Raw genomic sequence first — 26,986 nt, 5'->3', positions numbered from 1 at the left:
GTTACAGCAAGCTGCAAACATACCAAACCTATTTTTATGGAGCTGGGGTTACACTTACAGCAAGCTGCACACATTCTAGACCTCTTTACGGAGGTGGGCTTACAGTTACAGCAAGCTGCAAACATACTAAACCTCTTTACAGAGCTGGGGATACACTTCCAGCATGCTGCAAAAATACCAGACCTCTCTACAGACCTGGAATATATGTACAGCAAGCCACAAACATACCAGACTTCTTTACAGAGCTGGGGCTACACTTACAGTACACCACAAACATACCAGACCTCTTACAGAGCTTGAGCTACACTTACACCAAGCCTACTAACATACCAGAGCTCCTTAAAGAGCTGGGGTTAAACATACAGGGCCCGATTCACAGAACTAACTTAAGACAAAATCCTAAATTTACTACCATTTTGGTATTCACAGAAGGCACTTACTCATTTTGGTATTCACAGAAGGCACTTACTCCTTTCGGTATTCATAGAAGTTATGAGTACTAACTTTAGGACTCCTAAATGCCTTCTGTGAATTCCAAAAGTCTTAAAGTTAGGATTCTTCTCAGTTTAGGGGTAGTAAAATTAGAACTCCTAACAGCTTTTTACCATTGCCATGGAGCTCCATGCAGCCAACACCACACCCACCAGGGCATCGGGTGCTCTGCCCACGCGTTGGTCACCCCTATGTATGCAAACGATGTTACATTATTTATCCGTGAGCCACACAAGAATCTGGATCCAATGACTAGAGAGGTCATACGCTTTGGGGGACTTTCGGGCGTTCACCTTAACTGGAGCAAACCCATACTGTTTCCCCTTAAAGATGCTACATAACCTTGCTCGACTGAGTTTCCGCTCAAATGGGCTACTGAGCCGATTAGATACCTGGACATCTGGCTCAGCAGAGACACAGACGAAATCTGGTCCTTGAATTATGATTGGGCCATGGAGTGGTTGGAAGCCAAAATCCTAATCTGGAATAAACTTCTGCTTTCCTTATCAGGTCGCACTGCAATTGCCAAAATGATTATTTTGCCAAAATTTCTATACTTGTTGCAATTTTTAATATCTCTGACATGGGCGGGACGCCAGCTGTGAATTGCCTATGATATACTGACGCTCCCTTTTGCAAAAGGGGGTCTTGGCTCCCCGGACCTGCAACTGTACACTTACTGTGCCAAGGCTAGCTTTTAACATTTTTGGCTCCACCCGACACCTTTCCAAACGTACACTGCAGTAGAGGCAGACCTGGCCTCTCCCTGGCCACTTAGCACTGCGCTGTTCCTGCCCTACAGAAACCCCTCAAAAGAAATTAACACAGTTGAATGCTTGCGTTGGGCATAGGAGGGACTTTGTAAATACAATGGTACCGACATCCTATATTAGGCCTGGGCCAAAATTCCGTTCCGTTCGCGGAAATTGCGATAATTTGGCATTTTCGCGTTTCGCGGAAAGCGCGAAAATGTCAAAATTTCCGCATTCCGCAGCTTAGCGATAATTTGTTTTTTGCTCGCGCTGTAAAAAAATACATTCTCGCGTGCGCACGATCGCCGTACCTGAATACCCGCGTTCGCTGACAAGTTTTCCCGACCCCGTCGCGTTCTCCACGAGATATTGGATTGTTGGTAGTCATTTTGCGCTGTCTCGCAACAGTTCACGCTCGCATTGTCGCGCGATCACGTCATTTGTCGCGCGATCACGTCATTCTTCTCGCGATCATGCACTGCGCGAGTATGAGAAGATTGAGATCTCAAACACGTCATTCTACACCGCGAGCGAGAGCGTGAGGATGCGTGCACGTCTAATCGAACGCGAAAAGGAGAACGAGACCCCAAACACGTCATATCCAACGAGATAGGGAGCGAGAGAACCCGATGATGTCATTTTCGACACGCCATCGACATCCGGCGGAAGTAATGTGAAACTCGAGAACTCGAACATGTAAAATTTTCAATTTGGAGAAGAATATCAGCTCTAGCAGCATGAAACCTTCTGCAAATGATGATTTTGGATGAAAACAACTCCTCAGATTGACATTTGGCTGTCGCTTTTTGTGCAAGGAGTCCTTTTTTAAAAAGGTGGGGAGAGGGAGGAAGTGACACAGAATCTTCAACTTCCTGTTCCTGTCCAGCAGGCTCCTCCCAGTGTTTTGTCCATCACCTGCTCATTCTGCCTTTGGATTTTGAGCTGGAAAGATCACTCTTTTTGTCTGCTGCATCATTGCAATTGGATTTGAGGATTTTTTGAATAGGATATTTTACAAGTAAGTGGTTATTGTGTCTGTTTGATTGTGGGCATTGCAGTTGTAACTACAATTTATTTTTGGTAACTATCATCATTCCTTTTTTTTAAAAATGTTGTGGGTAGTAGTAGTCAGTAGTAGGCCCGAGGTACTCATGGGCATGGCCTCATGGGTGTGTGCATGATGAAGCAACTGTTCCTTTGGTGTTTTTTGAATGTATTTAATTTTCAAGCATCATTTAGGGCATGGATGGCATTGGATTGAGTTGGGGAAGTGTGTTTTTTTGGGGTGAGCTTTCTGATGTTGTTGGGCCTGGTCATGTGGCTGGTGGCCATTTTGAAGCCTAGGCCTGCAAGCTTGCCTGGCCTTGTCTGCCAACAGGCCTGCTTTCATCCACTTGGATCAGAGCAGGTAGCCACAGCTTTATTAATCAAGTGTTTTCTGTGTAGTCTGTTGAATTTAGACATCATTTAGGGCATGGATGGCATTGGATTGAGTTGGGGAAGTGTGTTTTTTTGGGGTGGCCTTTCTGATGTTGTTGGGCCTGGCCATGTGGCTGGTGGCCATTTTGAAGCCTAGGCCTGCAAGCTTGCCTGGCCTTGTCTGCCAACAGGCCTGCTTTTTCATCCACTAGGATCAGAGCAGGTAGCCACAGCTTTATTAATCAAGTGTTTTCTGTGTGGTCTTTTGAATTTAGACATCATTTAGGGCATGGATGGCATTGGATTAAGTTGGGGAAGTGTGTTTTTTTGGGGTGGCCTTTCTGATGTTGTTGGGCCTGGCCATATGGCTGGTGGCCATTTTGAAGCCTAGGCCTGCAAGCTTGCCTGGCCTTGTCTGCCAACAGGCCTGCTTTTTCATCCACTAGGATCAGAGCAGGTAGCCACAGCTTTATTAATCAAGTGTTTTCTGTGTGGTCTGTTGAATTTAGATATCATTTAGGGCATGGATGGCATTGGATTGAGTTGGGGAAGTGTGTTTTTTTGGGGTGGCCTTTCTGATGTTGTTGGGCCTGGCCATGTGGCTGGAGGCCATTTTGAAGCCTAGGCCTGCAAGCTTGCCTGGCCTTGTCTGCCAACAGGCCTGCTTTTTCATCCACTAGGATCAGAGCAGGTAGCCACAGCTTTATTAATCAAGTGTTTTCTGTGTGGTCTGTTGAATTTTTAGACATCGTTTAGGGCATGGATGGCATTGGATTGAGTTGGGGAAGTGTGTTTTTTGGGGGTGGCCTTTCTGATGTTGTTGGGCCTGGCCATGTGGCTGGTGGCCATTTTGAAGCCTAGGCCTGCAAGCTTGCCTGGCCTTGTCTGCCAACAGGCCTGCTTTTTCATCCACTAGGATCAGAGCAGGTAGCCACAGCTTTATTAATCAAGTGTTTTCTGTGTGGTCTGTTGAATTTAGACATCATTTAGGGCATGGATGGCATTGGATTGAGTTGGGGAAGTGTATTTTCTTGGGTTGGCCTTTCTGATGTTGTTGGGCCTGGCCATGTGGCTGGTGGCCATTTTGAAGCCTAGGCCTGCAAGCTTGCCTGGCCTTGTCTGCCAACAGGCCTGCTTTTTCATCCACTAGGATCAGAGCAGGTAGCCACAGCTTTATTAATCAAGTGTTTTCTGTGTGGTCTGTTGAATTTTTAGACATCATTTAGGGCATGGATGGCATTGGATTGAGTTGGGGAAGTGTGTTTTTTGGGGGTGGCCTTTCTGATGTTGGTTGTCTTAAAGACATGCTTTTATTGTATGTGTCTGGTGTGTTGGTGTGCAATGCATGCACCCTGCAGACCTTTTTGGGGCCTTTGAATGTTCGTATTTCCATTTTGTTGCATTAAAAAGGCAGAGCAGTGTGCTTTAGCATGCATCCTTTACCTGGCTTTTATAGGCCTTTTGTCAGCTCCTGGTGTTTCCCAGGCCCCCGGCTTGTTTGTGATTTGTGAGTGTCCATGTGGGTGGTGGCCTTTTTTTGTGTTTGGACTGGGAGTTATTAGTGTCCTGCTTTTGCCATAGGCCTGCATGGATTTCCTATTGGCTATTTGGCTTACTGCTTCCATCCATCCACCCCCTTTGCCAGCAGCAGCTCATGGATGCTGAGATGCTCAAATAATTTAATGGCAAATAGGGTCCACCCCATTTCCATTACATTTTTATTTTGGTGGTTATTATTAACTTTCCTATCCTTCCTGAGAGTGTAGTGTGTGACTGTACACAGTAGTATAACATAGCCCTTGTTAAAAAAAAAGTCATAAATGGCTAGACTATATTTTGTTTGCACTAGTACAGTACTAAGTAACTGAACCACAACAACAAATGCAACATTTCACTGATGTTCTTCTCCTGGCTTATTTGCTTTTAGGTGCACAAAAGACAGAGGAGGAGGTGTCATCAGCATCACCCGGCTACCCGTTGTACTGCCAGCCAGACAGAAGTCCTGCTGCGCATCACGTCCACGTGTGACCAGAACTTGTTGTGCATCTGCATCCTGCCTGACATCTGAAGAAGATGGCCCCAAAGAAAGGTACCAGGTCCAGTACCAAGAAAGTTGCCGGTGAGAAGAAGGAACAGAAAAAGGAAGTGCCATTAACCACGACTGGTGGCGTGCCGGACAATGTTTTTTTTGGCACCAAAAAAGTTACGCCTGCAGCAGCGTTGTCCGGGAACCAAGCTTGGAGCAGCACAACGGTCCAACCCCACCAACCTAGGCCCAAGGGCTTTAGTGTCACAGAGGTAGCCAGTCTACTAACGAGCAGCGATGTTGAAGAAATGTCATTACCACAAAGTAGTACACAATCAAGTTCAACGCAGGTGCAAACTCAGCAGATCAGTGTGCAGCCGCAACAAGAACAGCAGCAGTCGCAACAAGAACAGCAGCAGCCACAACAAGAACAGCAGCAGCCGCAACAAGAACAGCAGCGGCCGCAACAAGAACAGCAGTGGCCGCAACAAGAACAGCAGCGGCCGCAACAGCCCACCATAGTAGATGTTGCTCCTGACGTAGGGGCATTTCAGGAAATCGAGCTTCCTGCAGACAAAGTGTAGCAAAGTCAAACCACTGTTTCAGAAGATCTATTGTCTTCCAGACCACCAGCAAGGAAAAGGAGGCTTAGTCCATCATCTTTTTCTTCAAGCCCCGCTTCTGATGATCGTGATGCCACTTGGCTCCCACCAGCTCAGTCTGAGAGTGATATACGCCACAAGGCAATGCTTCTGAAAAGGAAGGTCCTAAAAAAACTTAGAGTTATGGAGGTAGATGTAGAAGAGGGGGGTGATGATGTTGATGAAGACGAGCCAGTCATCACGCACATTACTCCCGCCCCAAAGGGATTGGAGACCAACATTCTCACCCTATCCAGAAAGGCAGCTACTGAGCGGGATGTAGCACGGATCTCACCAACACAGGTTACACCACCACTACCTCCAGCTGCCATATTTTCCAAGGCCCGGCAGGGACCTACATCCAGCTCAACCATCTCAGTAGGTAGTGGTAGTAAAAGTCACAGTCTAGGTGCACAGGGTCACATTTCAAGCACCCCCTCAAGTTCATCTGGTGTTGGAAGTGGCACATCCAGCAGTGCCAGAAAGTTCTCCTCCCCAGTTTGGGACTTCTTTTCTGTTAGCGCTAAGGAGGAGAACGTTGCTATATGCTCAATTTGTCGGCAAGGTGTTCGGCGTGGTAAGCTTGGTACAAACTATGGTACCGGAGGACAAGCAAGTCATCTCAGAATACACCACACTATCGTGTGGGAGGATCACCTACTTAAGTTAAAAGAAAGTAGAAAAACTCAACCCATTGAAGTTGGTCAGGATGAATCAGGGAGCGAAGTATTGCAACACCTCGTGTCACTGACGATTGTTGTGAGGCGACAAGAAGTGAAAGCCCTAAATCTGTCATTTTGCGTTTCCCCCAAGGAATATGTGTCTCTTGAATGCATAATAAATCTGGTTGTATCATGCGGAGTTCTGCAGCCGCCCTTTTTCTCTTGTTATAATTATTGAGGCCACATACATTTAAGGAACATATTTTAAACCCCCTGCTAGCCATTAAGAGCAAATAAAAAAAGAAAAACACGGCTCAAACTAGTCATTACTGCAGTTTTACAAAATGAACCATATCATTTTTTCCAATTGATACTTTGGAGGTTTTTTTTGCTTTTACCCCAGTGATACACCCATATCACCACCCATCCATCACCCGTGCCTACCCAAGCCCCCACACTCCCCCAACCCTTCCCCGAAACCGCCCCTTTAACAAGGCTTTAGGACCGATGGTCCTGGAGATGACAAGCTTCAAGTCATCCAGTCCCGCTGCTCGCAAACCCCATCCCAGTCATGTAGAGAGGGAGTGATCTTCCCTCTCATGGCTGGACGGGGAACAAATAAACATGTAACATAATAAAGAGAAAATGGGAAAAAAAAGACCAAGATGGACCAGTAAAGCAGCGCAACATTCAGGGCAAGGTGTGCCTGTTTAGTTGAAGAAAATCCTACTCCGATTAATTAGTGTTAACCCATCCCGCCATCTATACTACAACTCAAAAAAACAATACTGCAAGGACTTTAAGTACTCTTTAGCAGGGGCTTAGGTGGAGAAAAATCGAGTACGGTCCTGAAAGATCACTTTAAGTTTAGCTGGGTTCATCAAAAATACTTGTGCCCCCTTAGCTTGAAACTGTGGGATAAGCTGGCGCAATTGCCAGCGATTCTCTACAGTAAAGTGACAAAAGTCTGGCCTTACAAAGAACTCAAAATCGTTCCCTGCTCTTTTTTTGTCTGGCCTAGCTAACTGAAAGACATCTTCCCTAGCTAAAAAGCTATTGAAAGAAACTAAAAAAGCTCTAGGTCTGTCAGGCGTTTGACCTACTTTCGTACGAATATTAAATGGGAAGCGATGTGCTCATTCAATCTCTCTATTCCAATCCCATCTAGTAAGCTCGGGAAAAGCATCTGTAAACAAGTCAACTATAAATTTACGAGAATCCTGCCCTTCCCGCCCCTCCGGAATCTGTAACACTATGAGATTAGTTCTTCGTGCACGGTTTTCTAAATCGGCCAGCTTCCACTGTGTGTCCTCCTTAATAGTGCGCAGGGATTCAGTCGCAGCCTTTTGGGCCACAAGTTCGTCTTCTAAATTTGAAATGCGAGCCTCCGCTTCATTGAAACTTGAGGTAAAATCCGAACAGGACTTAGCGACTCGATGTACTTTCCAATCTTGATTCCTCCCGATGATACATAATTGATTGATAAATTAAAGTCAGAGATATGTCTTCTGGAACTTGAGTTGTGTCAGTTTGTAGTCCACCCAGATGTTCTTTTTCAGACTCAGAAATGGCAGTTTTTTGCTCCACTCTCTTACGAACAGTATGGGGGCTACCTTCCAAGAATTCGCCAGAGTCTTCCAGATACACACTACTGCGGTCGCTGCCACCCACCTCATTCGCCTGTGTGGAAAAAATTGCCGCCAAGTCCTCGCATGATGAAGTGGATTGATCAGATAAAGAGAAAAATATCACCGGATTCAGCATCTTGTACTCGTGTTTGGATATCGCCATTTTCATCTACAATTACCCCTGTGTTAAGGTCCCTCATGTTGCTTGGCGCTATAGATATAGAGGTGGCATTGCGCTCAAACATATCATCCATCTGTATCACACCTGGGGTACTGGGCGGAATATGAGCGCCCAAGTCATCTTGCATGGAGTGCTGATCCTTGTCCTTATCCTTTTGACTCACATGTATATCATCACTAAGGGAGGGAGTTAAAGAGAGACGGACTAAAGGGATAATAGCTACGTTTCCCCCCAGCCTTGTGTCTGTAATATCGGGCCCTAGGCCTACAAATGAAACGCTTGTGGACACAGGTGTACTAGTGGTGGTCAGTGTAATGCCTGCCACGCCCAGAGCCCTGGGCTTTTTATTAACATTTGTGCGTGCCGTCCGAGGGGACGTCGGGCTCACCCAACTCCGACTACGCTAGGGGGGGGGTGTGGCCCTAACACACGCGCGCGGACCCTCGGGCAATGGTTCGGTCCGTCGCGCAACATTACATTCCTCCTTTACCCAGAATTGAAACCCAACGAAACTAGCCGCCTATAGCGACCCACCAGTTGAACAGTCTCTAACAAAAAGTCTCATGGAAAAACAAAGGAACAGTCTTACTTGGTTGTCTGTTGGAGGGGCAGCCTTCCCTCACTCCCACAGTTGACAGCGAGCCACAAAGTCTCTGTACCTCTGGGATGGTCGCGGGTGCGGGCGTAGGTGATACTGGCTCTGGCTGCGCCCATCTGATTGGGTGAGAAACATGTCCTCTGAGCCGTCCGCCACCACCGGGTCTGGGCGGCTCGGCGCTGCTTGTGGCACCTCCTCCCTTTCCGTTGACGCCGAAGAGTCCTTTCCGGCGTTCTCCGCCCTCCGGGGCTCTTCCGCTCCTGGGGGGTTCCGAGGGCTGTGAGATGGGGTTGGGTAGTAGTCTTCAAACTCCTGGAGGTCTTCCCCCTCTTCGCGCGGGGTTTTCTTGAAAAATGACACGTTTCTCGTTACTTTTTCGCCGCCTCTGACGGCCGTGACCAGGGTCCCTTGTACATTGGTGACAGTCCATGGGGCCAGCTCGAAGGGAAGGCGGAATTTTCCCCCGGGGTGCCGGTCTTTCACTAGCACCTGGTCGCCAACCTGGATTGTACTGTCCGCCGCTCTCCGCCGCCGGGAGGCTTCTTGGTTCGTTTTTAGTCGATTTTCTGTGGAGCGATTGGGTGGGTCTGGTGATGACTCCCACACCGGGTGGTGCGGGATAGTGTCCCGGATCGCTCGGCCCAGACATAGGTGGCTCGGGGGAACCCCGGTGGTGCAGTGGGGTGTCAGCCGGTACTCCCGCAGGAATTGGTAGAGAGCTAGCTCGACGTTGAGGCCGTCTGCCAGGGCAATCTGAACAGTTTTGTTTAGAGTCCTCATCAGTCTCTCAACCTCTCCGTTTGCTTGCGGCCACCGTGGGGTTATGCGGCGGTGTTTGATGCCGTGGGACTGCAGGTACTCGGCCAGTTCTGTGCCGTTGAATGGTGGACCGTTGTCCGTGCGCAGCTCACTTAGGAGTCCGTGGGTGGCCATGACCTTCTCCAGTTTGGGGATCACGTCTGCTGCTGCTGTTGAGGGGACAATCTCTACCTCGGGGTACCGCGAGTAGTCATCTACCACAACTAGCATGTGTCGTCCTCCAGGTAGACTGCCGAAGTCGGCGCTGGCTCGCACCCACGGCGAGTTCGGGCCTTCTTCCGTGATCACGGGTGCTGGGGGGTCGGGTAGGCTGGTCGCCAAACACACCGGGCACCGCTGGACCGTGTCTTCAACCAGCTTGTCGAGTCCCGGGAACCAGAGCTTGCACCTGAGGCGGTTCTTCGACTTGACAATGCCTTGGTGAGCGCCATGCGCCAGGAGGGCGGCCCGTTGGGTGAGGCTGCCGGGCAGTACCAGGCGGGGGCCTCTCAGGAGACATCCCTCGGGGGACACCGACAATTCGTTCCTGACGAGGTAGAGCGCTTTCAGTGTCGCCTGGGCCTCGGGCGTGCGGAAGGACGACGGGCTTTGGAGCGGCTTCCAATCTCCAGACGCGACCGCTCTGATGGCCATCTGCAGACAGTCGTCTCCTTCGGTAGCCAGCGCAACCTCTTTGAGGGACATCGGCAGGGGTCGGGACCTTTCCACAATCATCCAGACATACTCCTCGGTGGCGGCCGCCTCCGTGGCTTCCACGTCCGTGGCCGGGCGGGCGTGTCTGGACAGGAAATCTGCCGGATTTCGGGCGCCTGGTCGGTACTCAACAGTGAATTGGAACTCTTGGAGCTGGAGGACCCATTTCTCTATCCGCGGGGGAGGGCGTGATGACGAGCCTTGGAACAGCTGGACTAGGGGCTTGTGATCAGTGATCACCACAAACGGGTGTCCATACAGGTAGATGTGGAAATGGCGGCACCCCCACAGGATCGCAATGGCCTCCTTCTCGATCTGCGAGTACCGCTGCTCCGTGGGCGTGAGTGTTCTGCTTGCGTACGCGACGGGGGCCCACTCTCCGCACCGCTGCTGCTGGGCTAGCACGGCTCCTAGGCCTGTCGGGCTGGCGTCCACTATGAGTTGTGACTCGAGCCGGGGGTCGAAGTATGCTAGGGTGGTGTCGGCCGAGAGCGCCTCTTTGGTTCTCTGGAACGACTCTTGCTGTGCGGGGCCCCACTCCCAGGTGGCGGAGGCTTTGGTGAGGTCGCGGAGGGGCCCCGTGAGGTCAGACAGGTCTCGGATGAACCTCCCGCAGTACGTGACCATTCCCAGGAAACTGCGGACAGCCGTCACGGAGGTAGGCGCGGGGGCCGCGTGTATGTCCTTAACCTTATCCGGGTCCGGGCCTATCCCTTGGTCGGAGAATCGGTATCCGAAGAAGCTAATGTCTTTGCGCAGGAAGTCACATTTGTCTCTGTGGAGGGTAAGGCCTCGTTCCTGCAGCCGGGAGAACACGGCTCGGAGGCGTCGGATATGTTCATCCAGGGTAGGGGCATGGACGAGGATGTCGTCGCTGACGTTCAAGACTCCGTCCAGCCCCTGCAGGACATTCTGGATAATGTTCTGGAACACCTCCGCTGCGCTCGAGATCCCAAAATTGAGCCGGGTGTCGCGCCAGAGGCCGGCGTGCGTGGAAAACGTGGTGATTGGGCGGGAATCGGGGTGCAATGGGATCTGGTGGTATCCCGACCTCAGGTCCATCTTGGAGAACCATTTGGAGCCTGATAGCTCTCCCACGATGTCGTCGATGGTCGGCGTCAGGTGGCGCTCGCGTCTGATGGCCAGGTTGGGGACGCGCATGTCCACACAGATCCGCACTGCGTCCGGCTGTTTTGGTTTCTTCGCCACCACGATGGGTGACACCCATGGGGTGGGTCCGCTTACCCGTTCGATAATTCCCGCTTGCTCCAGCGTCCGTAGTTCGGCTTCCACTTTGGGTCGTAGGTGGAACGCGATGCGTCGATGCCGGAGGGCTACTGGGGCGACCGTCCTGTCGATGTGGAGGTGTACGGCGGGTCCTCTGAGGCACCCGATTCCGTCGAACAGGGCTGTATGCTCCTGCACCAGATGGTCGAGGTTGCTTGTTTGGACGGTGAGGGCGAAGTGGATCAGGCCCAGGTCTTGGGCTGTCCGGCACCCCACTAGGAATCCTGTCCCTTCCTGTGACACGTATATTTTGGTGGGCAGCCGGGTGGTGTCGTGGGATAGGTCTGTCCTGAAAGCCCCGCACAGGCGTAGGGGGCGATGGGTGCCGTAGGCATACACTTGCACCCTCGTTGGCCGGAGTGGTGGAGCGCTCCTCAGCGTCCGGTATACGCTGGCCGCCATCAGGTTGATGGAGGCACCGGTGTCGATCAGAGCCGAGACGGCCTGGTCCTGTACTGAGACTGTGCACATGGGTCCGGTTGACGGGGTCGCGGCCAGGGTGTTGAGCATCCGCACCACGTGCACCGAGGCGACATCCGCTTCGTCGTCGTCATCCATGTCGCTGTTGGCGGAGGTGCTGGGTAGGGGTGCCAGCTTTCTCACCCTCCTGGGCGGGCCTCCTTGCTTCTTCCTTGATGTGGACAGGCATACACTCGCAAAGTGGTTGGCTTTGCCACATGCGCTGCAGATCTTGCCTTGGGCCGGGCACGCCCCTTTGTGTGGCGTCGCTCCTCCACACCATACACAAGCTCGGCTGGGAGATGGTTGGGCAGGCCTTGGGCTCCTCCGCTGGGGATGCTTCGTGCGGGTGTCAGCTACTTCTGCCGTGATGGCGCACACCGGTTCTGTTTTGATGGTGACCGCCGGTTTCGGCTCCATGTGCGCGGCTCTGGCCTTGGACAGTTCCTTCGAGCGGCCTAGCGTGAGGATGTCGCGCATCGGCATGTTGTCCGCCTCCAGTACCCTTTCACGGAGCTTGGACGACGCACAGCCTTGGATGAACTGTGCGCGGATCTCGTCGTCCGCATCGGGGAGTGTGCACGTGCTGGCAAGTTTTTTGAGCCTGGCGTAGAAGACGTCCACCGACTCTTCTGGGAGCTGGCGGGCTTGGCGGAGCAGGAAGCGTTCATAGTCTGCACTTGCAAACGGTTCAAAGTACGCTGTGATGGCGTCGCGTAGCGTGGCGTATGTCATGGGCGGCCCAGCTTCCACCACGTCTTTAGAAATGTCATGGATCGCCTCACCTCCCAGGTGCAACAGCATGGCGCGCCTCCGCACCACCGCGACTTCTGCCGCCACGAAGTAGTTCTCCAGACGTTCCACCCATTTCTTCCAGCGTGCGGCTTGAGATGTCGGGGTGCCCGTGACTTCGAAGGGCTCGAGGGGGGGCACGTTGGTCATACTCGCTGAAGGCGGCAGCTGGGGGTGTCACCGACTCACTGCTGGGGCTCACCGCACACCCGGGCGTCGTCTGCAGGCAGGTAGGGCGAGTGGAGGGCCGGGGGCCGTCCAGGGAGGGTGCAGGGCCAGCCAGGGGCTTCCTTCGCAGCCAAAACGGGCCTCACGCGAGATGCGTGGGGAACGGCAGGGCCGGGCCACGTGTTGCACGCGAGATGCGTGAGAGACGGCAGGCAGGTCCCAGCGTTCCGCGCGCGCAGGCCCCGTAGCAGAGGCAGGCAGCCGGAGGAGGAGGAACCAGTCTCCGCAGGCCTGGAAGGCAGTCGGGAGCGTCGGCACACAGGTGAGGGCCAGCGGGGGACCTCGCAGGGCTGCCAGGGGGGGCCAGGGGCAGCGCAGGGGCCGGGCCAACAGCAGGTGGCAGGAACCGCTCCTTGGGCAAGAGCGAGGGTTCGATAGCACTCGATGGGGTGGCGAGACCACCTCGTCGCCAGTGTAATATCGGGCCCTAGGCCTACAAATGAAACGCTTGTGGACACAGGTGTACTAGTGGTGGTCAGTGTAATGCCTGCCACGCCCAGAGCCCTGGGCTTTTTATTAACATTTGTGCGTGCCGTCCGAGGGGACGTCGGGCTCACCCAACTCCGGCTACGCTAGGGGGGGGGTGTGGCCCTAACACACGCGCGCGGACCCTCGGGCAATGGTTCGGTCCGTCGCGCAACATTACAGTGTCCTCATTAAGCTCCATATTTTCAACCATACCATCTTGTTCCCTCATTTCATCCATTCCCTCAGTTTGTGTATGGCCCATCTTTTCACTCTTTTTTTTATGTTTGCTAACTGAGAAAAGTGCCGGAATCGTTTTAGTTGAGAGGATATCCACTTCAGCCCCGGCAGTATTTATATCAGTGTTTGTGCTTTTAGAAAGATTACCTGCCGTTTTATTGACAGTCCCCAGCGTTTCCTTCAGTGTGCGCATCCTCCTGCGGTCGTGGTCTCCCGCGCGTTCCTGGAGGAGGCATTGCCGTGGGCTGTAAAGATTTCCCTCCGATGGATCCAAATCGCCTCCAGGTGGAGTCAGCGGCCCAACCGCGGAGTCTGTGCGATGTAACCGCCCAGCTGCTCCGGCGGAATCTACCCAGTTTTGCTACGAGCACCTCGGAAACAATCAGCATTACATCACATATCGCAGGTGAGGTCCAAGGTGAAGTCCAAATAAGCGTTCTTCCGGCGTTACACCACGTCAGTGCTTTTTCCTCACTCGCGATCCTCCACAGTGTCCTCCAGACTACAGATTCTTCTAAAGCGCGTTTGTTTCCCTTTTCCCCCGACTAGTGTTTTGCGAGCAGTGGCATCAGGAGCGGTCAGCTTACACGCCCGCGCTCGCGGACGACATCTTACCTCTCTGGGACTTTTTTATTTACACAGCCTGGCGGACGATGCCTTTGATGATCACACCCCCATGGGTAGTCCGGAACGCACGCCTATAAGGCGGCCGACCCTGGGCCAGAGGCACTCGTAGCTCCATAATGTATGACTACAATTGTGATCTAACCTGCCTTTGTATGACTCCCTCCTCTCTCATATTAGAAATGTCATTTGTTGAGAATGTCTGATGAAATTACATTGCCACCAAATACCTAATGCACCTGTACATGTATCTCAAATCCTCTGTAATAGGTTGATGACACTGCTGAAGTGTATGTACTTACGCGCTTCTGTTGGAATTTTCGATAATTTTTCAAAAAAAAGAAATGCCCACAAGAAGCCCCTTGGGACTAGATTAAAGGCTGCCCCAAGACCTACACAGCCTTTATGCAAGTGGCCATCTCTCAACTTAGTGTACTTCCAGATAATAATAAGAAGCCTCAGGACTTGGTCGATGGTCCTTGCTTTGGGTCTAAACCCAGCTTGGAAGAAAGTCAGAATTTTTGTGGTGTTAATCCAGTCATTACGTGTATTTAATATCTGTCTCACATAGACCTTCCGTGAGTGTCCAGGGGCCTTATTGGTCTATAGTTGCCTGGAATCATACGGTCCCCCTTTTTTTGGATGGGAATTCTCTCCACACCTTTCCAGGTGTCAGGCATTCAAGCGCCGGAAGCAGTGCTATAACTTAGTCAATTGAGATATAGGACCCAAACTGATAGATTGTGATGTAGAGGGTAGAGGGTAGTGATCACTGTCCCAATCGTCCATCTTGGAATCTTCCATTTTATCCCACATCCCTTGATCAGCAAATAATCCATTTTAGATGTAAGTGAGCCTCTCCTGAAAGTGGGCAAACCATGTTTATCTGAACTAGATGTACCATTGCATGCCCTCAAGCCAGTTCACATTACAAGACGAGCAACCTGCGTGGTCGCCACTGAGCCCGGAACGTAGGATTTCCTGCTAAGAGATGGAATATCCTAACAGGGGTGCCCTGGATATGTAGAAACCGTTTCTCTGGGACTCTCCCACAGGGAGTCTTAGATCAACTAACACTGGTTCAGATTCCCAAAATTCACAGGGCAAGATGGGGAGGCAGAAGTCTATCCCACTGTGCTGCTAAATTGTGGCGTAAGCTGCCGGCCACTATTAGGCTGCAGCCAAATAGGCTGCGTTTCAGGAAAATGATTAAAAGCTGGCTGTTTCTACCTGGAAATGCGTCAGTATGCTACGCCACACTAGGGGTGGCGTAGCGAGGCGCAATGAGGAGAAATGTTTAATTTCTCCTCGTTTGTTTACCTCTTTCAATGCATGCTGCATTGTACAGCACGGATTGAAAGAGGAAAATGCCTGTAGTGATTGTCTTTCTGCACAAAAACAACCTCCCCATGACGCAGGCATCCTTGCACCATGGTGCAAGGGTACCTGCGCCGGCGCATTGCAGCGGTTTGTGCACCAGCGCCGGGGGAGCACAGGAAGGCGACATATCATTGTAAATATGTCGCATTCTTGTGCTCTGAAAGTGCGACAGCGTGGTGCAGACAAAGGGTTCAGCGTGGTGCAGACAAAGGGTTTGTGGTGCCGCACTGCGGCACCTTCTTGTAAATCTGCCTCTATAATTTGCTGTCTGCCAGGAAGGGCTTTGAAGTGTTTCAGTTTGCAGTGTTGTGCTTCATAGATTTATTGATAACCTCTCCTGTACTCTGTCCTCATGGCTCCCTCCTGCTGGTTCAGCCCTCCACCCATCTATGGAACCTACCACTGTATCTCAGTCCTCTTATACACCCTCCCTCTTCCAATCAGCGGCTCAGTCCTGAGATAGGTCAGTGCACGGCTGTTGGGGACTCTACCACCTAAGCCCGGCTTCGGCCAGGCTCCTTCACCTACAGATACTCCTTCCTCCATGTGCCTCTTACATAAATCTAAGATTCGTCCCTGTCTTTAGTGTTTTCCAACAATTCAGGATCAGGCTTCATGCAATGGATGTAGGATTCCAGAGAGTGCAAACTTCCCACCACAGGGACCAGGGAGTATGTTGTATGGAGATGCATTCACATATTCATTCATTTCTGTTTTCACAGCTCTTTTCTGCAACTGTTGGACAAACTAAGTACACACATTACCTTGTGAAACAATCACACGTTTGTTTTGGGGAATGTTTGAGTGGCGTAAGTTGTGGCTTAGAAGAAAGCTTTTGAGTGGGACTCACCCTTCAAGGGGTGGTGAAACGTGTGTGTCAAAGGCAGAGGCGTGTAGTGTCCATAATAGTGGGGTGACTGGTGAAACATAAAGGGGCGCAGCCTAGGGATTCGCCAAATACAGTGCAGCGGAGGTGAGTTAGCTTGGAGGTCATTTAGGGGTCAGCAGGGGTCGCGGTTTCAACCGCTGTCTTCCCTCAGCAGCCCCTGGCACTGTGTTTTTGACCCCTGCCATCAGAGGTGGTAAGGGCAGTGTCCTAGACAGAAGTTAAGGCTGTAGTCAACCTTGTGTACTCTCTGTGCCCCTCAGCTAAATCATGTGCAGACCACAGTAAACAATGGACACCTGGCACTGTGTTTGTGACCCCTGCCGTCAGAGCTGGTAAGGGCAGTGTCCTAAACATAAGTTAAGGCTATAACAGCCTTGTTTACTCTCTGAGCTCATCAGCTAGATCTTGTGCAGCCCACAGTAAATATGAGACCCCTGGCACTGTGTTTGCGACCCCTGCCGTCAGAGGTGGTAAGGGCAGTGTTCTAAGCTGAATTTAAGGCTGCAGTCAGCCTTGTTTACTCTCTGTGCCTCTCAGCTAGATCTTGTGCAGACCAGAGTAATCATGAGGCCCCTGGCATTGTGTTTGCGACCCCTGCCATCAGAGGTGGTAAGGAGGGTTTCCTAAACAGAAGTTAAGACTGTAGTCAACCTTGTGTACTCTCTGTGCCCCACAGCTAGATTGTGTGCAGACCACAATAAACATGAGACCCCTGGCACTGTGTGTGTGACCCCTGCCATCAGAGGTGGTAAGGGCAGTGTTCTATGCTGAATTTAAGGCTGCAGTCAGCCTTGTTTACTCTCTGTGCCTCTCAGCTAGATCTTGTGCAGACCAGAGTAATCATGAGGCCCCTGGCATTGTGTTTGCGACCCCTGCCATCAGAGGTGGTAAGGAGGGTTTCCTAAACAGAAGTTAAGACTGTAGTCAGCATAGTTTACTCTCTGAGCCCCTCAGCTAGATAATCTGCAGAACACAGTAAACATGAGACCTTGTGTACTCTCTGTGCCACTCAGCTAGATACCATCAGAGGTGGTAAGGGCAGTGGCTTAAACAGAAGTTAAGGCTGTAGTCATGAGCAGACCACAGTAAACATGAGACCCCTGGCACTGTGTTTGCTACCCCTGTGGTCAGAGGTGGTAAGGGCAGTGTCCTAAACAGAAGTTAAGGCTGTAGTAAACCTTGGGTACTCTCTGTGCCCCTCAGTTAGATCGTGTGCAGACCACAGTAAACATGAGACCCCTGGCACTGTGTTTGCTACCCCTGTGGTCAGAGGTGGTAAGGGCAGTGTCCTAAACAGAAGTTAAGGCTGTAGTAAACCTTGGGTACTCTCTGTGCCCCTCAGTTAGATCGTGTGCAGACCACAGTAAACATGAGACCCCTGGCACTGTGTTTGCTACCCCTGTGGTCAGAGGTGGTAAGGGCAGTGTCCTAAACAGAAGTTAAGGCTGTAGTAAACCTTGGGTACTCTCTGTGCCCCTCAGTTAGATCGTGTGCAGACCACAGTAAACATGAGACCCCTGGCACTGTGTTTGCTACCCCTGTGGTCAGAGGTGGTAAGGGCAGTGTCCTAAACAGAAGTTAAGGCTGTAGTAAACCTTGTGTACTCTCAGTGCCCCTCAACTATTCTTTGTGCAGAACACAGTAAACATGAGACCCTTGGCACTGTATTTGCGACCCCTGCCATCAGTGGTGATAAGGCAGTGTCCTAAACAGAAGTTGAGGCTGTAGTAAACCTTTTGTACTCTCAGTGCCCCTCAACTATTCTTTGTGCAGAACACAGTAAACATGAGACCCTTGGCACTCGGTTTGCGACCCCTGCCATCAGTGGTAATAAGGCAGTGTCCTAAACAGAAGTTGAGGCTGTAGTCAACCTTGGGAACTCTCAGTGCCCCTTGGCTATTCCTTGTACAGAACACAATAAACATCTGCCACTAAACATGTGAAGGGGGCAAAGGAGAGCAGACGGATACCGGGAAAGACTATGGGTGAAATTACATTAAAATAACAAAAAGAACAGGAAGAGACACAACAGAGAGACAAGTGAAAGACAAAGATAGGAGCATTTATGCGAGACAGGGACGTGACTGTGAGAGAGACAGAGAGGGATTAAAGAGACATCACAGTAAGGCAGGAAAGAGACAGAGACAAAGACTGAGACGTGTATGCGAGAGAGACAGAGAGGGGTTAAAGATACATCCCAGAGAGACAGGTGATAGACAAAGACAGGGACATGTATGCGAGAGAGACAGCTAGGGATTAAAGGGACATCATGAATCGTTGAGAGGTGTGAAAGAGAGTGCCACAGGTGTGAGCAGCAGGCAATAGATACGTAGGCGGGTAACAAAGAGACAGCCAATAGTATCACAGAGGTTGTCACCAGTGAGGGAGGATGCAGTAGGAGACATGTGATACAGACAGGAGAGATGAGAGCGAGACAGGTAAGATGTGAGAGAAGCTGGTGACACACAACCAAGAGGGAGAGGGAAGCAGGGCAGGTGTGAGAGAAGCTGGTGACACACAACCGAGAGGGAGGCAGGGCATGTGTGAGAGAAAATTATGACGCATCTGAGAGGCAGAGGGAGGCAGGGCATGTGTGATAGAAGCTGGTGACGCATCTGAGAGGCAGAGGGACACAGGGCTGGTGTGAGAGAAGCTGATGACGCATCTGAGAGGCAGAGGGACACAGGGCTGGTGTGAGAGAAGCTGATGACGCATCTGAGAGGCAGAGGGAGGCAGGGCATGTGTGATAAAGTCTGATGACGCATCTGAGAGGCAGAGGGACACAGGGCTGGTGTGAGAGAAGCTGGTGACGCATCTGAGAGACAGAGGGAGGAAGGGCATGTGTGAGAGAAGCTGATTACGCTTCTGAGAGGCAGAGTGAAGCAGGGCATGTGTGAGAGAAGCTGATGACGCATCTGAGAGGCAGAGGGACACAGGGCTGGTGTGAGAGAAGCTGGTGACGCATCTGAGAGACAGAGGGAGGCAGGGCATGTGTGATAGAGTCTGATGACGCATCTGAGAGGCAGAGGGACACAGGGCTGGTGTGAGAGAAGCTGGTGACGCATCTGAGAGACAGAGGGAGGCAGGGCATGTGTGATAGAGTCTGATGACGCATCTGAGAGGCAGAGGGACACAGGGCTGGTGTGAGAGAAGCTGGTGACGCATCTGAGAGACAGAGGGAGGCAGGGCATGTGTGATAGAGTCTGATGACGCATCTGAGAGGCAGAGGGACACAGGGCTGGTGTGAGAGAAGCTGGTGACGCATCTGAGAGACAGAGGGAGGAAGGGCATGTGTGAGAGAAGCTGATTACGCTTCTGAGAGGCAGAGTGAAGCAGGGCATGTGTGAGAGAAGCTGATGACGCATCTGAGAGGCAGAGGGACACAGGGCTGGTGTGAGAGAAGCTGGTGACGCATCTGAGAGACAGAGGGAGGCAGGGCATGTGTGATAGAGTCTGATGACGCATCTGAGAGGCAGAGGGACACAGGGCTGGTGTGAGAGAAGCTGGTGACGCATCTGAGAGACAGAGGGAGGAAGGGCATGTGTGAGAGAAGCTGATTACGCTTCTGAGAGGCAGAGTGAAGCAGGGCATGTGTGAGAGAAGCTGATGACGCATCTGAGAGGCAGAGGGAGGCAGGGCATGTGTGATAGAGTCTGATGACGCATCTGAGAGGCAGAGGGACACGGCTGGTGTGAGAGAAGCTGATGACGCATCTGAGAGACAGAGGGAGGAAGGGCATGTGTGAGAGAAGCTGATTACGCTTCTGAGAGGCAGAGTGAAGCAGGGCATGTGTGAGAGAAGCTGATGACGCATCTGAGAGGCAGAGTGAAGCAGGGCATGTGTGAGAGAAGCTGATGACGCATCTGAGAGGCAGAGGGAGGCAGGGCTTGTGTGAGAGAAGCTGATGACGCATCTGAGAGGCATGCGGTGTCACAGAACCGAGAGCCAGAGGAAAGTAGGTGAGACTTTTAGAAAGACTCAGCTCACCGAGGGACAGGTAAGAGAACTAATCAGGAGGCATCTGAATCAGTGGAGAGTGAGTCTGATCGGAAAGAATGGGGAGTTGAGTGAAGTGCTGGAGACAATAAGAGAGACAGCTCAGAGAAAAGAGAAAGCAGGTGTATTTGAGAGAGAGAGAGGGACGCAATACATTGACAGGTTAAAAAGATAGATGTGAGAGGTGGGCAGGCAGACAGATAAGAAAATGACAGCTGAAAGAAGAGAGACAGCTGAGAGAGGGATGACGATGAGACAGGACCCAGGCCGGGGAAGGCAAAGCCGGACCCGATAGAGGCCTAGGGTAGAACGCCGGCCGGCGGCGGGACCCCTCCACGCCACGCCCCCACAATCAGGAAAACCTGGCTAGGCCGGGGAGGGCATGATAGGCCCACAAACAAAGGAAGATCATCCCCCCCCCAATCAGGGGGCGAGAGAGGTAGGCAAGGGGGAGGTTAAAAGGGGCCAACGGCCCAGGAAATTCAATTTCAAGGCTCCCCTCGCCGCGTAGAAGAAGAAGAAAAAGAAGCCGCCGTGTTTGGAGCTGAGCTGCAGGAAGAATGAAAGGAATGAAGACGTGGGCAGAGGCGACCATCACATCCCCCTTTTTGGCGCCAAGAAACAAGCGCTGCAAAGACTCGGAGGGCTTCAGCGACGTCCCATCCCACGCTTCAGGAGCGACGGGGGAGATCGCGAGCGGCGGAAGACCGGGGGAGCGGGCGCAAACGTGGTGGCCTACAAGTGGCGACGGGCGCTGCCTGCTTTCAGAGAAGTGCCCGGTTACCCGCACACCCCTAAGGCAGGAAGTACGAAGGGAACAACGGCAGCGGGCGTTTTTTGCGCCGTAACAGAGAAGACGGGAAGGAAGGCCACGCCATCGCACAGAGGGCAGAGAAAGAAAGGATGGTGGGGAAGCTGACCGGAGAAGAGGACGACGCAAGGACGCTATGGGGCATTTCGCGGCTTTGGGCGGACGACTAAATGCGGCTTTCACCCCCGCCTCATCTGTTGTCGAGGATACGGGCAGGGTCCACCACAGATTCAGGACTCGCGGGCACCTGGAGCCAATACGGCGGTGCCCGGATCAACAGCCGGTGGTTTGCGAAGAACGGACCCAGGGGCGGTTTGCAGACTTTAAACAAGCCGAGGGTGTAAAATCACGGCAGAAAACGAACCACGCGGGGGTCGGCGTGGGCGGCGGTGCCCCCGAACGGAGGAAGACTGGTGCGGGCGGCAGTGCCCCCATAGCGAAGCTTAAATTAAAAGAAGAAAAGGTAAGGAGCGGGGCTGAGCGAAGCAGGGGGACGACCGGCTCAATCTGGGAAGAAAGGGTAAACAGTACAGAGCCTTCCCGGCTTGGGGTCCAATCTCGGAACTGCTCTGGGAAGTAGACAGGGCCGGTTTTGGTGCCGGTGGCGCCCCGTGCAACAATGTTTTGTTGCCCCCCCCCCCACCACGGATTTTCCCACTGGACCCGGAAACAATAGGTGCGTACATCCGTATATAGGAAATGAGCCAGGAGCCAAAGGTCCGAGAGCGTAGGAGACACACGTCACCCATACGGGTAGTCAGTATAGTGTAAGAGTGATCACGAACGCAGAGGCGGAGGAGAAACGGCATAGTGGGGAGTTTTCCTTTAACAATGGGGATCGATTCATAGCTCAGGTAACCCTCGTTTGCGACATTAGTGAATGTCCTAATGTATATCTTGCGTGTATATGCAGTTCTGGGATGCAAATTCGATAGCACACTATTCAATACTGGAACTTTAAGTTATATCAGTTATATCAGTGGCCAGGGATGTGATAGGTCCACTGGAACTCATTTACATCAGTATTTTAATTCCGAACCAGAGGCCTCGCTTGGATTAGGGGGTGCGACACTTAGACTAAGCCGAAGGACATCAGAAACTTGAAAGCTTTACACTAGACAAATCCCATTTGTGTACAACTTAACAGTCAAGATTGTTTGCACGTCGATACATGTAATCCTAACATGATAAACATGCATACAATTTAAAAGAAATGCAAAAAATAATGACGCTCAGAAATCGTAGAGTTCTTAAATGTAGTTAGCAAGACCACCTCTGTTTATGGTAGATACTGGTTTGTTCGCGCACACTTTATATTTAAAAAGCGTAAATAAAAACCTATTGAACAAAAATCCCAATAGGATATAAGCCTTAAAATAACGGATAACAAGTGACAAATAATGCAGAACTTAGTTCCAATGTTTGACAGTAACAATTCCCAAGAGGAGAGTTTGCCATCCCTTTAACATGCGATGTTGCCGGGGGGGGGCACTTTGATCCTACGCTGATGCAGCGGGGGTGCTTCGTAAATATAGTTTGCTCTTACCTGGCTCCGCTCCGATGCTTCCGTATTTTGAACACCGTATCTAGGATACAAACAGCCATTTCCAAACAAAAATGGATGGCGCAACCGGCCTACTTCATTTGACTAAGAAAGTGGCCACCTCACAGTGGACCTTGATACGGCATAATACGTCAATATGATAAAGAAAAATCTTCACAAACCTGCTAACCAATGTATAAAAACTGTGATAAACTATATTTCATTTTAATGTATTTCTTATAAGTATATTATTTTTTAACCACAGAAAAAAACGTAAAAAATGCGATAATTAAATCATTTTTATACTTGAATTACATAATAATGAAATCACAATATTGCCAAAAAAAAAAAAAAAAAAAAATAATGACAACACACCTAGCAAAGCTACCTATGATACAAATAGTAAGCATTTACGGACTGAATAGGTTGTTTTTGCTTTACTGTATTTTGGGAAATTAGGCGCTGGCCTCAGTCCCTTTTCTGTGTTTAGTGTTGGAGACTGGAGCGCGTGTGAAAGCGGCAGAAATGAAAAGCAGTTCTCAACATACCGAGCAGTCCCGTGTGGGCGGAGTTCGGAGCCGGGAGACTGCAGGAGTCTTTGCCAAAGCGGGAATTTCATTTAATGTACACCATTGTGATAAAAGCGTTACGATAAGAAATGTATTTCACCAAGAAAGCAAGATGGTCGCGTTGGCCGTGTCTCGGAGCTAGTCATGCCCAATGATTATGTTGACAACAATAATGGCACAACCCTTGCGCGCTGCTTTCATAGAAACCGTGGCTGCATTTGCCTGGAAAGATAATACAGCGAACATGTGGCGGCGTAGCTTAAGTAGATTTAACCGTCAGTGGATTATTTTCGCTCCTGTTTTGTCCGTTATTCCCCATAACGATCATTCTGCATTTATCGTGTTTTAACAGAAAACAATGTCAACGTGTTAAAACAGAACACAATGTGAATAGCAGATTCCACTCTATATCCAGCCAAGCGTACCCTATTGGTAATGCGCTGTACAGAAAGTAATGTGGAAGCAGGTGTCCTCGAGCTAGAGAGCCACCAGGTTATTCCCAAGGCACTGCACTGGAATAGGAGACTGGTAGAGTAGTCATCTTCAAAAGGTCGGTAGAAGGTCTGGAGAAATGTATCTGTTAAAAGACCGGAGAGGGTTGATTGGTCTGAGTGTGCTGTTCTTTTCGGGAGTTTCGAAAGAACAGGGAGTACACCCCCTGTCACATCGGGTGCGGAGGAACCAGGGTAGGGCCGCAGACACCGTCGAATCTCCCCGTGAACGGGCGCGCGAGAGTCACGGAGACAGCGGCAGTCTCCTCCCAGTCAGAAAGATCCGCGCTCAAGGCGATAAACGCGCACATGGCGATTTCGAGGGCAGGGAATTGACTTTTAGGCCAGATATAGGTCGAACCAGGAGGGGGGGGCCTCCTACAAATAAAGCGTCGGCAACTTTCGGGACGCTGAGCAGAGCATGCAGTCTCCTCGCGACTTAATAGACGGGCTAGGGTGGGGGACAAACATTCCCTGGCAGATGCAAGTATAGAGGCGCCAGGAATGCGATCGTAAGCGGAAAACTGTCTGGCTTGTTAAAGGCGGGCTCCCAGAAGCAAGGGTGGTTATGTCGGCACTATGCCACAAGGCGCCCACCCTGCTGCGCTCCACCAGAGGCGCAATGCCAAACCAATCCATCCACCTCCAGTTGATAGATAGCAGGTTTCAAAGGGTGGCCGGCTTAACAAGGCCAACCTTAAGCATATGAGATGGGAGGCTTGACAACAAATCCCATGCTGGTTTAGCACAGCCATGACAAATGACCCAATTACCTCACAAGTCCCAGTACCTTACAAAGTACCATCCAGAAAGGACTCAACCTGTACCACCATATTAGGTTGCCCAAGTAGCAGCGATAAACGCAATTACATGGAGTACACAGGGAGATTTAGCTCTGGAGAGACCTTCCCCAGCTAGAACAAACCAGATGTATAGTGTCCAGTGGTGTGCAACGGCACTTTCTATACGAAACGAAGATCGGTGAGTTGCAGGTCCCTGAAGTTAAAAGACGTGTTGGTAAAGACAAAAATGGAAAAAAAAAAAAAAAATTAAAAACAAAGACGCATAGCGGCGGTACCATTAATATTGGGGCATAAACAAAATGATAGATATGGGCCCCCGAGGTGTGTGGGACAACCCAATTGTTGTTATATTGCATATTGTAATTTTCGAAATGAGCACAACCCGGACAGGGCAGTGCAAAAGCTACCCGTGGTCAGGGCGATGGTCAAGTTAAGATCCTGGGGAATCCGCGATAACGGCCAGGGGAGGGCCCCCCCCCGCCCCCCCCATTTTCCCCAATGTCAATTCCGAGAATTTAGCACAGTATAGCTGCGCCACGCAGCAAGCATAGGTAGAGGAGGCAAAGCTGGAGGATATAAAAAAAAAAAAAAAAAAAATCCTGAAGAGAGGTGAACACCAACAGGGACAAAGCTTACAAGGCCCAGAGGCAGATGTCAAGCAGCACGGGCGCATAAACTGGTATTAGTCAGGGCATACCACACGGGGACAGGAAGAGACAAGTTCATGCGGTACATCGTGGGCATATTCGAGCTAGGAGGTGGCGAGTAGGTAGCGAGGTGAGGCCGAGCTAAGGGGGGAGCTCCCTCCGATCGAAAAACCGTAGAGAGCGTGGCGGAGCTGACACGAGGAACCTAGTAGAGAACGAAAGTACTAGGAGATAGATGAAAGGCTCACACAGTGTCCTTGGATGCCTCACGCCAGGGGCACTGGGGGAGCCATTGGGCGGCGTGCCGCCAGAGAAAGAACAGAGATGACACTCCTGCAGGACCCCGGGGATGCCTTACGGCAGGGGTACAGACGGAGAAGATGACAAGGACCCAGCCGCAAGAAAATAGAGTAGATGCTCAAGTAAGGTCCTTGGGATGCCAAACGGCAGAGACCCCTGGGAGAAGGGAGGGCCCCGAAAGGATACAGGACGAGCGGGACGGCACTTGCAGCCCGGGCATGCCCAGAAAGGGACACCCTCCAAATCGGTAGCAAGTTGAAGCCTAGACCCGTGAACCGAAGCACAGGGATTGGGGCCCCTCCCTCCTCTCCCAGGCAATTGGGGCGGCTGGGTCCAGAATGGGAATAGAGAAAAGAATGAACAATAGATAAAAGTGAAACATGGTCGTTGAAGGACTATAGTAAGACCATGAATGTTGAGATTTGAAATATGAAGATTTCATGTTACAAAATGTTTGTTGTAAAAATAAAACTGCACCTTTTCAGGCACCAAGAAGTGGTCAAGTGGTACTTAAGGGAAAAGCGCGCAGAGATGGCAACAACCAGGGGGGAGCGGGGAGGGAGGGCTCGCCGCCTGGACGGGGTTAGAGATGGGTGGGAGGCAGTGCTGTTATACAGGTTCAAGGACAACAGAGAAAGGGGTAATAAGAAGACAGAGAAGCGAGGGAGGGATTTGAGAAGAAAGGGTAAGAGACAAAGAGGCGATATTGAGATACACGGACGAGAAACAGAAAAGGGGATACGAGAGGTGAGATACAAGTGAAAGAGAGGTAAAAAGAGACATAACAGGTGAGAATTCAGGTGAGAAATGGGATGTTCTGAGACATAATAAGGAGATCAGTGAGAAAGACAGTTGGGATACATGGGGAGACAAGAGGGTCGAGAGTCAACAACAGGTGAGAAAGAAAGATGAGAGCGAGAGATAAAAAAGACTGACAGACGAGAGACAGTTGTGATGTCACCTCCTGTGCTGTCATTGAAGTAAAGAGACATGTGATATCACTTCCGCGCCCCCTAGCATTTTGGTGAATCGACGCCCATGTGAGTGGAGTGTGTGGGGGCAGAGATCAGAGGGCGCCAGAGCGTGGGTAGATTTACAGACAAGTAGAATGTAAAGACCAAGTATGGGGGGGCCAGAGGAAGCTGTGGGGGCGCAGTGAGGGAAGCTGAAGGGATGGGAGACCAAAAGCGTTCGGTACCTGCAGTCTGTCCGGCTGGGCAGACGTCTATGTCCGAGATGGCCGGGCTCAGGGCGAGGAGTACCAGTGTAAGAGAGATGCCACCCAGGTTCGCCATCTTGCATCAGGGACTGTGTCTGAGCGCCGGGCGGGTGCAGCTCAGATTTATAGGCTGGCCCCTTTAGGAGGATGAATTAGGTTGATTTGGTGCCAGCCTGCAGGTGCCTGGACTCCCGCCAGCCACCGAGCCACGTGCCTTCACCGGGCCATTGCACAACACATTTCCCAGTGGAACATTTAACAAAGTAATGTCAGAACTTAATGAGATTTCTCAAAGCCAACTTTTTTTTTTTGGTTTTTTTTTTTGCAGATCT

General features: G+C 51.1%; 1 protein-coding gene across 2 annotated transcripts in view; it reads right to left on the bottom strand.

Moving 5' to 3' along the window:
- Positions 1 to 26,751, bottom strand: part of LOC146822329 (uncharacterized) — a 165,977-nt gene extending 139,226 nt beyond the window's left edge. For both annotated transcript variants that reach the window (XM_085609464.1, XM_085609463.1), the window contains exon 1: positions 26,634 to 26,751. In XM_085609464.1, coding sequence (XP_085465590.1) covers positions 26,634 to 26,730 — 97 coding nt within the window. In that variant the 5' untranslated portion in view covers positions 26,731 to 26,751. The remainder of the gene's footprint in view (positions 1 to 26,633) is intronic.
- Positions 26,752 to 26,986: the final 235 nt, after the last annotated feature.

Source organism: Triturus cristatus, chromosome 6, assembly GCF_964204655.1.
Source record: "Triturus cristatus chromosome 6, aTriCri1.1, whole genome shotgun sequence".
In the NCBI taxonomy this organism is placed as follows: Eukaryota; Metazoa; Chordata; class Amphibia; order Caudata; family Salamandridae; genus Triturus; species Triturus cristatus.
Note: the sequence above shows the minus strand (reverse complement) of the source record. Positions and strands in the feature narration are given on the sequence as shown.